The sequence below is a fragment of the Cygnus atratus genome, chromosome 4 (genome assembly GCF_013377495.2).
Source record: "Cygnus atratus isolate AKBS03 ecotype Queensland, Australia chromosome 4, CAtr_DNAZoo_HiC_assembly, whole genome shotgun sequence".
Taxonomy (NCBI): domain Eukaryota; kingdom Metazoa; phylum Chordata; class Aves; order Anseriformes; family Anatidae; genus Cygnus; species Cygnus atratus.
This window is the reverse complement of record NC_066365.1, coordinates 18,128,004-18,142,879: the sequence shown is the minus strand read 5'-3', so window position 1 is coordinate 18,142,879 and position 14,876 is coordinate 18,128,004. Positions and strand designations below refer to the sequence as shown.

Here is a 14,876-nt window from a genome sequence, read left to right as displayed (position 1 = left end):
GGCTTTAAAAGACCAACAAAAGATTTGCATAGCTAAACAGCAGGGTAAAGGAGTAAGAGGATGTCTTTTATTAAAAGGACTTCTTTTATTAGAAGTAAAAGGGCTTCTTTCAAGTTGAAGTTGTACTTAAATGAGGAAAATAGAACATAAACAAGCCAAATATATAACCAAAATAAAGCAGGCCAAAAGAGATTTTGAAGAACAACTTAGCAAAAAAAAAATAGTAGCAAAACATTTTTCTAGCTGTCTTTAAGTAGACAAAATCTTGACAAAATATATAGGGCTAGTAAATGATCGAGGTGGCAAAAATATTTAGGGCCATGCCCTTTCTGGCATATCTGTTTGTCAAGAATGTACCAGAATATTTGTTACCAATAAAAGTGTTATTAGAAGAGATTTCATGAGAAACTGACAACAGTGAATGGTAAAAAAAATACTGTGGCCAGATGGTATCCACACAAAACAATTAAAAGAGAGTACAAAACTGTCAACCCAGTAACTATGGTGTGCTGCGTAAAAGTGTTCTAGTCCAATAAATAAATAAATAAAATTGAGGTGATGAATGATACCTAATCTGAGAAAACTGGTAGAAGCTGCTACACTCCTTGCTCCTCCTTTCTAAATCTTTAGATTTATGGGTGTCATTAAAAAGGGGAAGAATCAGCATAGCTTTCACAGAGGAACTTATAATTCTTTAAATTTCTTTGGAAAAGTAACTGAACATATGAACTAGGGTGAATCCATCTGGTAGAACTGAGGTGATCTTCCACATCTTTATCAAAGGCTCTTAAAGAAACTTAATCACCCCAGACTAAGGTCCTCTCAGTAATAACTAGTTAAAAAATAAGAAACTGTCATGGGTTTGGCTGGGCCGGAGTTAATTTCTTCATAAAGGCTCAAACAATGCTGTGTTTTGGATTTAGGATGAGAATACTGGTAACACACCAATGTTTTAGTTGTTGCAGAGTGGTGCTTGCACAGAGCCAAAGCCTTCCCAGCTCCTCACGCTGCCCTGCCCACGAGGAGGCTGGGGGTGCACCAGGAGCTGGGAGGGGACACAGCCAGGACAGCTGGCCCAGGCTGGCCCAGTGGATGTCCCACAACACTTGGCGTCATGCTTAGCAATAAAACTGGGGTAAGGGAGGATGAAAGAGGGATGTTTGGAGTGATGGCATTTGTCTTCCCAAGAAACTGCTACACGTGATCAGCCCTGCTGTCCTGGAAGTGCCTGCTGATGGGAAGTAGCAAATGAATTCCCTGTCTTGCTTTGCTTGTGTTCCCTGGTGAACTGTCCTTATCTCAACCCATGAGTTCTTGCACTTTTACTGTTCTGATTCTCTCCCCCTTCCCACCTGGGGACAGTGAGTGGCTGTGTGGTGCTGAGCTGCCTGCTGGGGCTAAGCCACAACAGAAACAATTAACTCAGTTTTGCAATGGAGGCAATTCCTCTCTAGAGATTCAAGTAATATATGAAAGCCTCTGATGTTCAGCTGACAACTGTTTTGAAAGATATAGGGAGGAGGAGATGTCAGAGGCAGCAAACTTCACTGACAGTAGTTTAATTACCTAGCGTAGGAGAAATGAAGGATTGCCGTAGAGGCTCGTAGCAATGCCTCATGATACTGATAGACAACATTAATCATTGATAAATGTAAGATAATACAAATGGGTGGGGGGAGTCTTAGCTTATGTATGCAGAGATGACTTGGAGTTATAATACCTATTCTAAAAAAAAAAAAGTGTTAATCAAGGAGCAAAAAAACAAGCAATGTTTGAAAACTTTTAAAAAAAATCAGTAGAGAACAAAAGAGCAAACATACTATTTCACTCCACAAATCTGCCATACAACCACATCCTGAATTATGTTTGCACTTTTGGCCTCTTAAGAAATAGAATTTTTGTCACAAAATCAGAAGTATGGAAGAGCTTGTCAGGAATAGCTCCCGTACAGGTAGCAACTACATAAAGTTGGGCTCTTCTGTCTGGGAATGAGACAATGGAGGGAAGGCTCAGTAACAGTGTGTATGACAGAGAAGGTAAATGAGGAGCAACATTCACTGTTTAAGAACTCAGTCACCAAATGGCACAGTGCACCTGCCATCGGTGGCAGAGTCAAAACAAGCAAGAGGAAAGGATATTTGTTTGTACAACGCATAGCAAAATGTGAAGTTCACTCTCACAAGGCATTGTGGGTGTCATTGGTTTACAGGGATTCAAAACGTTACATGACAAAATTCATGGAACGTAAATCTAATTAGAGCTATTAGAAACTACGACCTCACCTTAGAAAGCCCCCAGAGCTGCTGGTTTCTAGAAGTTGGGGTAACATCCTGAGGGAGCATCAGTACATGCTTGCCTCATACTCTTCCACTCTAAGAGATTAACTGCAGGGCTGGATGAGCCATGCAGTTGTAGTATTTGTTTTAATGAAATATGACTTACTGCGTAGTTCCTATTGCAGCTATTCCTGTTTATTCATGTCTACTCTTTATTTTATTTGTAGCTTTGGCTTCAAAAAATAATTATAGTGAGTCTTGGTTGCTATTCAGTTGTGAGTCTCTGACTGAAGAGTAGGGTGAAGGTGTGATTAGGAGGCCTGAAAATTCAGCCCTCAGCCCCTGCCCTGCTGTTTGAGTCTGTGTTGCTTGTGTTTCATGTCCTGAAGTACCTCAGTGTGTAGGGTGGTATTTGGGGGCGACAACTTCCTTGGACAAGACCAGAGCCTGTAAAGCAGAGCCCTCCATGGCCAGACTACACCGTAGGTACTTCCGTTTTGTCTAGATGAACCTCATTTTTGTTGTTATTTGTGGGTTCTTTGTAGGTTTGGAGCACTGCCTAAATCTTGGTTTTGTATCATCTGGGCTCTTTTATATCTCCTCTTTGGCTTATTAGTGAATGTTCTGGGTTAACACTGTGTTTCTTTCATTCCTCCTCACCCCAATACGTGACCTCTGAAGTAGATGGTCCTGGGAAAAGACTTTATTCATGCTTTCTAGCTGTTTTATTTTTGTTTAAAGCAGATTATTACTGGCCTTGAGGGAGAAGACTTGGTTTTTGCTTTTTTGCTAATTGTTTGATTTTTAAGCATTTTGCTACCAAACTGGCTTGTTTTGGTTTTAAGGACCTCTCTGTTCCTATTCTTAAATTAGTGCAATGTGTTTAGATTACACACTGCAAACATCCAGTTCTGGGTGCTGGCATCATTCTGCTTGTTGTGTGATTTCAGTGAAAGTCCGTAAAGACTGAGATGATACATGTCAAGAAACACTACATCCCATCTCTGAGAGTATTGTAGGAAGCTTCTGTCAATGTAATCTGGGATCTCTATGTTATTGAAAATCAGAATGACTTTGCAGATCTTCATTATTTATTTTCGTGGCACCCAGCTCTGGTTTTCATGAGATGGTGCAAAATTACTTTTATTTCACTGTAAAAAGTGATTATGTCCTCCCTAGTGTTCTTCCTTTTTTTTTTATTCTCTTCTTTTTATTCTCTTCCATTTTCTTGGAGCAACATTTATGTCAGCTTCAGTACTTCAAACACAAGAATAGTCCTTTTTGATTTTAATGGGGTCATATCGCTTCAACAGTTATCAACCCTAGGCCCTGAAAATAACTGGGTGTATAAAAGGAACTGTAAGTCTTGAGTGGAGAGCTGAAGAGAAGTAGAGAAGATTGCCAGTGTGTTGCAGATCTCTTGCAGTGGTGGGAAGGCTACGTAGAGCTTTGCTACCATGTGTGTGAAAATCATGCTCTAGTACAATTCTAATATTATAAAACAATTTGGTAATTTACTACACATTATATGGTCCTGACCATCAGCATTCCTTGGTTTAATGTTTTTGAACGAGGCATGTTTTGTAGGAAAACCAACTAATTTTGGCTTTAAATTTGTTGCACTGGGAAACCTACCAAAGCCATTGTTAAGAAATTATTAACCGTTTCAGGCAATTTTAATCCATTCAGCAGCTGCCTTGTTGATCTTTTTATCCCTTTAGCCTCTCAGTCAGAAATGCCATATAACATCGGATCAAATACCTGTGACATATGCCATATACCAAATACTAGCTGTGTAAAAGCCACAAGCTGGTTATCTGAGGATTTGTAACGTTATAGACTCACCTATTTTCAGGAGTGTACCAAAGAGAGAATGTCCATTTTGTGTCCAGTGAAACGAAGCAGTGGGTGTTAAGTCTTTGATTCCAGTTGGAAGGTGACTGAAGGAAAAAATTTCCAGATATGTCCACTAATAGCAGCATAGCTTAGACATTTTTTGAACTATTACCAGAGACTTGTCTGCAAGCCTGAGTGGGACTTGCTGAAGAAAGACACTCTGCCACTATCACCTCCTGCTTATTCTTTTTTTTTTAATTATAATTTTATTTTATTTTTTAATTTAGCTTTCTTTGTATCACTGATAATTCTGGAATGGCTTGGAGGGATGCCAGGCCCTGCCTTGCTATCACAGGGTTTTGGTAAGGTGAGATAAAAAGGAAGAGCTCAAGGGAGAAACTGTCTTTGGATTTCTTTACTAACAGATGTTTGGATACAGAGGTGTCACAAGAGGGGAAAAAAATGAACATGAAGTTAGATCTGGAGTTAGATCACGTAATATAATCATATTTTCTCATATATAAATACTTTTCTGATAGTCATTTCATATGGCTCTGGAAAGATCTTATGGGAAAAGCATCTTTTCATGCTCTCACACAGCATTTCTGGTTCAGATGGTTTTAGCTATGCTTTTCCATATTATGTGTGAGGTAGTTTGTTTATTTTTATTTTTTCATTAGTGAGGCAGCTTTCCAACATTATTTGGTTCAGGCTTGACTGTTAATTTTGAGATATTCCTGTGTTTGATTTATTTTTTTGACCATTCTGTATTTCCTTATAAACCAGCACTTGGTTTATGACTTGGACATTCACTGGAATTTTCTGGGAGTGGGGATGTTGGATAGATTGCTCCTATAACCACACAAACAAAAATCTACTTATGACTCTCAGTTTCAGTTTGCTTCCCTTATTTCACTTTCCCAGAATTTCAGTTTATTCCTTAATCTTCTATACAGCATATGTATAGTGCAGTAGAAATCTGGGGTGCACATTTGTGCACTGGTGCATGCAAACCTCCAGCTGAGATCAGTGGGGGCCACAGAATGGGCTCAAGGGAAGGATATGTATCTGTATTAGCTTACTTCTGCCATTTTTGGGAATCAGTGTAAAAATAATTTCCTCAGAAAAGACCATAGGCACAAACCCAATACCTAAACCTAAAAAGTAACGACTACACTTATTACTAAGGGATTCTGTGGTTCTTCTGGTACTACTCTATCCTGCAGCATGTTTTTCTATCCTTTTCACTGTGAGGACAGTTTGGCAATGGAGCAGGTCACCCAGACCAGTTGGATAGGCTCCATCCTTGGAGATTTTCAAGACCTGACTGGGAGAAGCCCTGGGTAACCTGATCTAACCTGAGCTGGCTGTGCTTAGAGTAGGAGGTTGGGCTGGAGACCTCCTGGGGTCTCTTCCAACCTAAATTGTCCTATGAAGCTATCCTGCGTTCTGTTGCTTGTGAAGGTAGATCAACCTATGTACTGTGTAGGTAGTAAATGTCTAATCTTAGAATCAAAAACCTGTGTTCATAATGGACAAAATGTGAATTTTGAGATCTCACTGTGGAAGGCTATGCCATAGCCTAGGTTTTTGTTTTTGTTTTTTCATTTTCTTTTTCTCTCTGTCATTTCTTTGTTTAGGTGGAAAATGTTCGGTTACTTGATCGTGTATCCTCAAGAAAAGCTGCACTGGGAACCTTGTATTTAACAGCTACCCATGTCATATTCGTGGAGAATGCTTCTGAAACTCGTAAAGAAACCTGGGTATGAATTTTTATTTTTCAGTTAGCTGTAAGTGCATGGCAATTTATTGATGGTAATTTGAAAATACCCTGCAAAGTAGATTAAATGTGATAAATCAGTTTATATGGCTGCTTTTATAACTTCAGAGCATGTGAAATTCCAATTGAAGACCTTTGCAGCTTGATAATTCTTGAGCACTTTCAATGGCTTCTGGATATTGTAATCCAGAGGAATGCAAGGGCCTTCACTGTACAAGTACTGGATGTGTTTCACCGAGGAACCACCTTTCTAAAGTACATCTGTTTTGAATGTGAGTTACTACCCAGGCTCAGTCAGCTCTTGCCTGTCTCCCTGACTGCCTGTACTTCCATTCTGTTAGTTAGGATGCCCAGTTTTTTAGCCTAGGGACTCTGGAAGAGTTTTATACAACTGATGCTGGTTCATCTTTTCACTGCACAGATAGATGATAAGAGCTCTTTTTCTGGCAACCATTAGCTTACCCTAAAAAACAAACAAACAAAACCAGAAAGCTTTGGATAGCATGACCAGGCTAATGTCTGACCAACTGAAAGACCCTAGAAGTCTTTGTCTGTAGGGTATGTATTTGGCACTGCCTGAGCCTGATGCTGGAGGTAGGAACAAAAATACAAGAGGAGGTGTGGGGCAATTTTCTGAAACACCAGTGGAAGCTATTGTGTCTGTCCTGGCAGATCATTATAAGAAACAGTTTTTCTTCCTGAAGATTTACATCGTGTGGCATAACAATTTTCAATTCCCTCACAGGTTCTCCACAGCCAAATTTCCTCCATTGAGAAGCAGGCCACAACTGCTACAGGTTGCCCACTGCTGATCCGCTGCAAGAACTTCCAGGTCATCCAGCTGATCATCCCTCAGGAAAGAGACTGCCACGATGTTTACATCTCTCTAATACGTCTGGCACGGCCAGGTATGGGAAGGGAACACAGCACTGAAGTCAATCACTCTCCTGAAGAGAGCGAATGTAATGGGAGAAGTATAGCTGTGCATCTTTCTTCTGTGCAGTTTAAGAGAAAAGACTTCATTGGGGATGCGTTATGATGAAAAAAAGGTCTCTGAGCACACAAGCTATTGAAGTAATCACTTTTAGAGTAATGAAGAACATACATTATAACAAGTAGTTCATTCCAAAATGTTTGACATGAACTTTTACTTAAAATGATACTCTAGGGGATTGCTGACCATAAAATATATTATAATGCTATTTTACATGTCACTGTTGCTTACTGGATGCCCTGTGTAAGTGTGAATTTAGGAAAACACTGACAAGTCTCTAAATACAGGGAACTTTCACATTCCTGTGGTGATGAAAAACTTACGATAAATCTAGTGTCCACATCAAGATCTGATTTTTCCGTGCTGTGCATAATTTTTTTTAAATCAAAGAAATGTGTTGCAGCAAGTAGTTAATTTATGTCACTGGACTGCTTGTGGTTTGGCTTATTATTGTCTAGATTTGAATGATGAAAGATGAATGTGCCCTTTTTGAATTTGTTAAACCCAAACAAGGTCCTTTTGAAGCCTTTCCTCTTTACAGTGAAAATCCAAATGTTGCAATGGAGTCCAGCATCTGATCCCCCATGTCAGGAGCCAACTCACAAGGCCTCTGGGTTGTTTGTTTAAAATAATAACTGCATAAAGACAACACCCACCTCTGTCCTATAGTTTTATTTTAACAGTAAGCAAAGAAATGTTTGCCACAGTCTGTACAAAAAGTGACAGCATTGGCTTTAATTTATATCTTGCTAGGACAACACCAGTTTTATCTAGTGTGTAGAGGGGAAAAATTGCACAGTCAGCCAGCACAGTAACTGATCTTTGTAAAGTGCCTTCTATAATTAGGGTAGTAGTAGTAGTAGTAATATGCAAGTGCAGCAGATGTAACTTGATATGCTAGGTGATGCAAGATGAAAGCAATTGGAGAAATTCAGAAACAATGAGACAAATTTAGTCTGTGCTTCTGCTGATGTAGATCTGGATTAATTCCACGGGCCTTCACCACAAGTATGTGCTCATGCGTGCTGTAAGGAAAGCAGTTCTGTAACACTATCTCCTTGGAGCCAGGAGGATGTGTGCCTATTGCTGTGCACCAAGACGGACACTTCGGTACGGACAGACATACAGACTGCCCAAGAGAAGAGTGGCTGAGGAGCATGGACACATGCTCAGTGCCAGACCACAGTGGGCAAAGACATTTGAACAAAGAAGGCGCAGTATTAGCACAGCAGAATTTGCTTTTGGCAGAGTTCAGCTGCACAGTGGCTTTCCTTCTCCAGCAAAGTATCCAATCTTCAAGTTAGGCAGGATAAAATCTTGCTTACTTAAAATTTAGAAGGCTCTAACTGAAAGTTGACCCAAATGTATCCTGATGGTACTCTGCTCTGTCCTTTTTCGTCAGGGCAAGAAGCTTCACTTCTTTAGGTTACACAGTTACCCAGCATCATAAAGTACACTTTACTCCATGAGGAGAAAAATTGACTTGTTTAAGCTCTGTTTTCCCTTCTCTGCCTGATCTTTTAATTGATTCCAGCACAGCTGAACCTGAGTGAAGCCTTCTTGTGAACTGGCTTAATCTCTTCCATGTTGTCTGAGAAGGAGAAATTTGTGTTTGATTTTATTCTTCCCAGCAGTTAATAGCATTTTAATATCATGCCGTCAGCTGAATCCATCCTTTTTTTGCTTAGTTAAGACATTTTGTGAAACAAGCAGACTGTAACAGTTATTACAGGATTGCAGACATTTATGACAAAATAAGTGTGGAAGGTCCTGGAAGTGCTGGAGAAGAGTTGATAAGTGAGCTTTAAGACACTGATTATTAATACTTAAACTTTGTCGTCACCTATAGATACCATCATGTTGTAATAGTTGTAATGTTGAGTGAGACTTCAGTCATAAATAACCTGGATATTTTGTAACAGGTGGATTTTTAAAGGCTTCCCACTATGCCTGAAAGCAGGTCCACTTGGAAAGAATTTCCAGGTGCTTCTGACAACCGAACAGTAAAAGCAAGAGCTTAGATTTCTTCTTAAAGCACTTTATTGAAATGAGCTCAGATTGGATTTTATGGATAATGATGAAACTTTGTTAGCAGATGAGAAAAAGACCACACTGTCTTCCTAATCTGTGCCATGACAGAAATTTGAGGTCAGAGAATACAGGAAGAGTTTGAAGTATCGAACCATGTGCAAATCGTTATTTTCTTTCTCCTTTCTCTTCTCTCATGACCTTGTCTTTCAGTACTTTCCTGACAGAATTAACATGAAGTTTTCTTTCTTTATGTTTGTTCTTATTTTTCATGTGTGTATATACAATCCATTTAATTAAAAAGTGCAAAATATAACTTAAGTTACACTTTTAAAAGACATAATTGCCCAGAGAGGTTGTGCAGTCTCCTTCTCTGGAGATATTCAAAACCCACCTGGATGCCATCCTGTGCAGTGTGCTCTAGGTGATCCTGCTCGGCAGGGGGGTTGGACTGGATGATCTTCGGAGGTCCCTTCCAACCTCGGCCATTCTGTGATTCAGTGATAATTAAAATAAAAATAAAGACTACCTATGGAAAAAAAAAGTAGAAGCCTTATCATTATTAATTGTGTAGTTGTTATTGTTATTGATATTATTATTTTTATATCCATGAGTTCCTTACTGTGGTATACTAAGACTCTGCTTAGTGTATTAATATAGGCAGATATTATTAGAAAAGAAAGTCTGGTAGTTAAATTTACTGATCTTGTTAAAATTGTATCATAAAAAACCTGTATCCACGGGGAACTATGACACCAGCGAGGATTCAACTTGTGATTTACTTTATTTCAATTTCAAAGTTAAAAACCTATTTGCAGAAAGTTGTAAGGAACTTCGAGCAACAGGATAAAACATGCCCTCATGTGATAACACTATCTTCAGCAGCAAGAACTTTTGTTTCAAGCTATATGTGGACTAGTTTTTCGTAACAGTTACAGGTGGCATTTAACGCCAATGGTGTCTGACTGCCATAAGCTACCACAATTAAGACACTCTTTAGTATAAATACAGATAATACAGACATTCCTAATAAATAAATAAATAAAACTCCAGTACAAGCAAAGTTTACTATATGGTACTTGACTGAGGGTGACAAGTGGCGTAGCTACTTAAATGAGTTTATGGTCATGATGAAATGATTGATGGAACACATGCTATTTTGCACAAAACAGATGTTATGTTAGTAAAGGGATCTATAAGCTACCTCTGACTTGCAAATTGTTTTGCAGGCCTAATACTGATTCTGTCACTAACTTCAATTTTCGTCAGATAAAAACTTACCATCTCTGTTGTGTTTTTTTTTTTTTGTTTTTGTGCTGAGGGAGAATTTTAATCTTAATTTTAATTAAGATTAATTAATTCCTTTAATTTTAATTATTTAGAACAGAATATTTCAAATAGCATTGCTAATAAGGCGCATATATTATAACTTATGCAAATAACAAAAATATCACAGTATGCTTGACAATAGTTATAAGCCAGGCTGTAGGATTTGGAGTAGCAATTTATGCTATTTTTAAAAGAGAAACTACAAAAAAAGACAGTGCCAAGTTTTGTTTTTGAAGAGTGACTTCAGGATCAGAAATTAGATGTCTTACTGTTCTGTTTGTTTGTTTGTTTCAGTGAAATATGAAGAGCTGTATTGTTTCTCATTCAATCCAAAATTAGATAAAGAAGAACGAGAACAAGGCTGGAAGCTTGTGGACCTCAATGAAGAATATAACCGGATGGGTATTCCGAACGATTACTGGCAGATTAGTGACGTTAACAGAGACTATGGCGTGAGTTGTTGTGATTTTTATGTCATGGAGCCCATGAAGTGCATGGACCAGCAGTCCGACTGTGGGCTACCCTAGTGCTTAGATGCAGAATTCCTGTGTGCCCAGTCCTGTACGCACTTGTAGGAAGGTGCAGCCCTTCTCCTCTTTCACACTGAAAGGAAAATAGCAGGATAAAGGATGTGTCTTCATTTAATATATTGGAAGCCGAAGGGCAGAAATTTGGCAAGAGTAAGTTTTAAACCTTAGTGCTTGGCTGCCGGTAAATCATACCTAAATTAAGTAAATCATGCCTAATGTTAAGTGTCTAAATGAGAATTTTCCTGACATGTACTGTTACGTAAAATTACTACACAGACATTTTAAGAAAAAAATACTTGTAACAGCAAATTTAGCAACAGTTTTTCCTCACTGGCTATTCTCACAGTCCTTTTGAAGCCTCTGTGATTGACTGTTAGAGTTTTCCAGAGTTGTCTGAGAGGTTATATCTCTTCCTAGCCACATACTGTCCTGCCTAGTTCACTCTTGTACAGCTGAAGTCCCCAGAACGTTAATTAATTGTGAGAAATAACAACCAAAATATGATCTGAAAGAAATTTGTCCATGCCCTCCATTGGCTTTGTTGCTGGATCGTATCCATGTTAAGGAAGGCCTGTGAAGTTCTCAGAGAAGACTGAGTGTGCTGTCAGGGTTTGTTTTCTTTTTGTTAAAACAAGCAGAAAAAATATTTGACCTCTCTTAAGATAAAGCGTAGGAAAAATGGGATCATGCATAGAGCCCGATTCACCACAGCATCTTTAACCACAAGCCCTTCCTTTTCCTTCTCCTTCATTACTTGCATCTTCTCTAGCATCTACATCTCTAGCAGTCTCAGAAACTGAATTCTTGTTGGGCATCCTAACTTCTTTATTCACCTCAGCAAGTCCCAGGGAGATAGTGAACATCCTTTTGGCCCCAGCCAGAATGCCACACACGATATCAGGAAAAGAAAGTTAGGCAGGGATCCCATTTCTGTTCCTATTTGTCTCCAGAAGAACCTCTAGTTTTTTATTTGTTTGTTGCCCGGTCATTGTGTTCCTTTGAGAAGGAAGACATTGGCAGGGTAGCTAGCCTTTTAGTATCCTCATTTCATACAGATGAATTCCTTTTCGCCAAGTCCTTATGTTTTTTGTTATTTTCCCCAGATTTGCCAGAAAATTTGGCTCTACAATCCCCATTATAACAGAGAGATGTTTGGGAACTTCAACCATTCCTACCCTTACTTCCAAATTCTGCTCTGGAGGAAGCAGCAGTTGTAAATACAACTATGCTGTACATAATGCTGGTTCTTTTCTGATTTGAATATATGTTCTCAACATGGCATAAATTAACACTTGGAAATACAGTCCTTTTAGTTTTCTACTCTGGCTTTGTTGTCTGCAAGATAGAATTAACACATCCCAATTTTGGAAGACTGTTTTGAGAAATATAGGTGATGCGTATAGCAGCTGTACTATGCCTCTCTATTGCTTGAGAACAGAGTTCCTTGCTATGTTGTTTTCGCAGTGGAGCTGGCTAATGTTAGTTGTATTCTGTAGACCAAATAAGCAGTTTCCTTTTGCAGGTCTGTGACTCCTATCCTACAGAAGTGTACGTACCAAAGTCTGCAACTGCACACATCATAGTGGGGAGCTCTAAATTCCGGAGCCGAAGGCGTTTCCCAGCTCTTTCCTACTACTGCAAGGATAACAATGTAAGTGTGAATTTGTAGCTTTGATGTGTTTACTTATTTTGTCCTTGACTTTGTAATTCTTCTAGCAAACTTCTACAAGAAGAATCAGTGTTTGTTTAAAAAAAAAAAAAAAAAGATTAAAAGATTGTTGGTGTAGTCTGGCTAGTGTGGTTTTTACATATTGTCAGCAGGCACATACGGGAATTATGGTTAGATCACTCACAGGCATTTAATGCAGTTATTTAAACTCAGCTTCGTCATCAAGCTAACATGAAAAAAATTTATTGCAACCCCTGTATCACAAGGTATCAAGACAAGGTACAAGAAGTCAGAGGGGCCTGGGGAGACCAGATGAGATGCAGCCCGAAACATGGGTGGCAGAAGAGCAAAGGCCAGTAGCAGGTGATTGGGGGATGACTGGAGGAGAACAGAGGAATTTAGGACGTGGTAGCCACGGCCTGAGAACAAGATGAGGAGGAGAAAAACTATACTTGAAACCATTGGAAAATTGGGCGTAGCCTCTCAAGAAAAAAATCTGCAACTCGACCTAGTGAGGATGGCTGAAAGAGCTACCAGATTTTGGCTGAGCACACGTGTTATGTGTGTATGATGTGTTGTGGCTTTGCTGAAGAGGCTTTCCTTGTCCTTGTCTTTCGCAGAAGAGAAGAGTGCCACCTAATCCCTGTGCTAGATGTTCTCAGGGCTGAGTGAGGAGCTGCCTCACCTGTCTGTAACCATGTGGAAAAAATCTTGCACCTAGACTATTGGCACACCTGGGTTTGGCAGCTGATGTAAAGGAGATGGGTGGACTGAAGGATCCCATGGACTGAGTGTTTTTACATTTGTGTTCTGGGCCTCTAGGAACTGGCTTAGCTCAGCTGTCATTACCAGTTAGGGGGATGGTGTCCCCCTGGTACTCACAGAAGATCTGTGTGTCTAATAGCTCCTTCTGTTTCAGTCCCAGACTGGCAACTGCATCAAGAGGTCTTCCCTGGTAGTTCTGGGAGATGACCAGGACTTCCCAAGGACAGAGCTAGTGTGGGATTACAGGGCATCTTTGGAGTCTCCCACACAGGATGGGAACTATTTCCATAGGCTGTCATAAGCAAGAACGATAAGCTACAGTCTCCACAGAAATCTTTTCCTTGCTGTGGTCCTTATCCTAGGTTTAAGCTTCAGAAGGGAATGAGACATCATTTTTGACTCGTTCTTTACCCCCTTATTTCAGCAGAATTCTGCTTCAGTAAAGATCTATGGGTTTGACTACAAAATAGGAGGAAATAAAGGTTTAAATAGTAAATACAGTCTATGTATAAATTGTATATTGTATTTAATATTTAACTAAGGCCAAATTTTTCAAAATGAATCACTTTGCATAATCAACTAAGTCCAAATACAGGCATTTAGGATTCAAAACACTTGGACATTTTCAAATCTCAGGACAAGAACAGGTCTTGGGGGTCAGCTGGATTGCAATATATAGCGGTCCAGTTTGGGTGCATTCCCCAGTTTCGGCCTAGATGTTTTCCCCATTTCAGCTGGTGTTCAGGTTAAGGCGAAGGTTCACTTTCAGACCACCAGGGTCTGAAGTACTGTGTTCACTCCTGGACCCTGCAAGGTTCAAAGGGCTAGGAAAAGACGTGGGGTAAGATTGGTGAAGGTAGTCATTGAACAACTAGAGTAACAGCAGGCTGGGAAGAGGTCTGCTGCTGGCAGGGGGATGGCTGCCACTCATTAAGTCTTTCATAACCACTACTGTCCTGTAGTAATTTGGTACGCGCAAGTTCAAATGATGTTGCGACACTACTGTGTCTCACAGGATCATTGTGGCTATGCTAAGATCAAACCCTGGAACTATTTGTTCAGCCTGTGCAATACAAAGTGACCTGATCTCTTGCCCCCCCCCCACATCCCAAGAAATGTTATAGACATATGGGCTCATCATAAGCATTTGGCCTGAGTCAGCTGGAGGCAAGCTGTTCATGGAGATAGCGTATAATGATTCCTGCTTGGCACCTAATGGGTATCTAGATCAATTTATCTTTCTAGTTTTGCACTGCTGTCAGTGCAGCTGTTTCATAAGCTGAGGCTAAACATGATCTTAACCTCAAGCTTAACTTGACAGACAAGCTGCTCTCTCCTTGTGGTGGCAGCACATATCTTAGCCCTTGAGCCCCCAGAGTGCTATAAAGTAATGAGCTCCAGCCCCTATTTTCCTCAATCTTAACCTTAATCCACAACCCTAACTTTAGCCTTAGTCTTGATGTCCATATCTACCTCAAGTATAGTACACCATGGTTGAGAGAGAAATGTCTTCCTTCTATTAAAATAATAGGTTGTGAACATATTCATGAGTATCTTTTGCTTCATGAAAAAGAGGTGTTAGCGTATATTAAATCACTGGGAAGTGCACTGATCAGCAGGCAAAATTCAATGACTAATAATCTGGTTGCAAAAAACATTTCGTGTCTGA

General features: G+C 39.7%; 1 protein-coding gene across 1 annotated transcript in view; it reads left to right on the top strand.

Moving 5' to 3' along the window:
* The first annotated feature begins 5,758 nt into the window (after positions 1 to 5,758).
* The window catches only part of MTMR7 (myotubularin related protein 7), a 29,573-nt gene continuing 20,455 nt past the window's right edge, over positions 5,759 to 14,876 (top strand). Inside the window, exons 1-4 of the mRNA XM_035567104.1 lie at positions 5,759 to 5,875; positions 6,638 to 6,800; positions 10,538 to 10,695; positions 12,296 to 12,424. Of these exons, the coding sequence (XP_035422997.1) occupies positions 10,642 to 10,695; positions 12,296 to 12,424 (183 nt within the window). The 5' untranslated portion in view covers positions 5,759 to 5,875; positions 6,638 to 6,800; positions 10,538 to 10,641. The remainder of the gene's footprint in view (positions 5,876 to 6,637; positions 6,801 to 10,537; positions 10,696 to 12,295; positions 12,425 to 14,876) is intronic.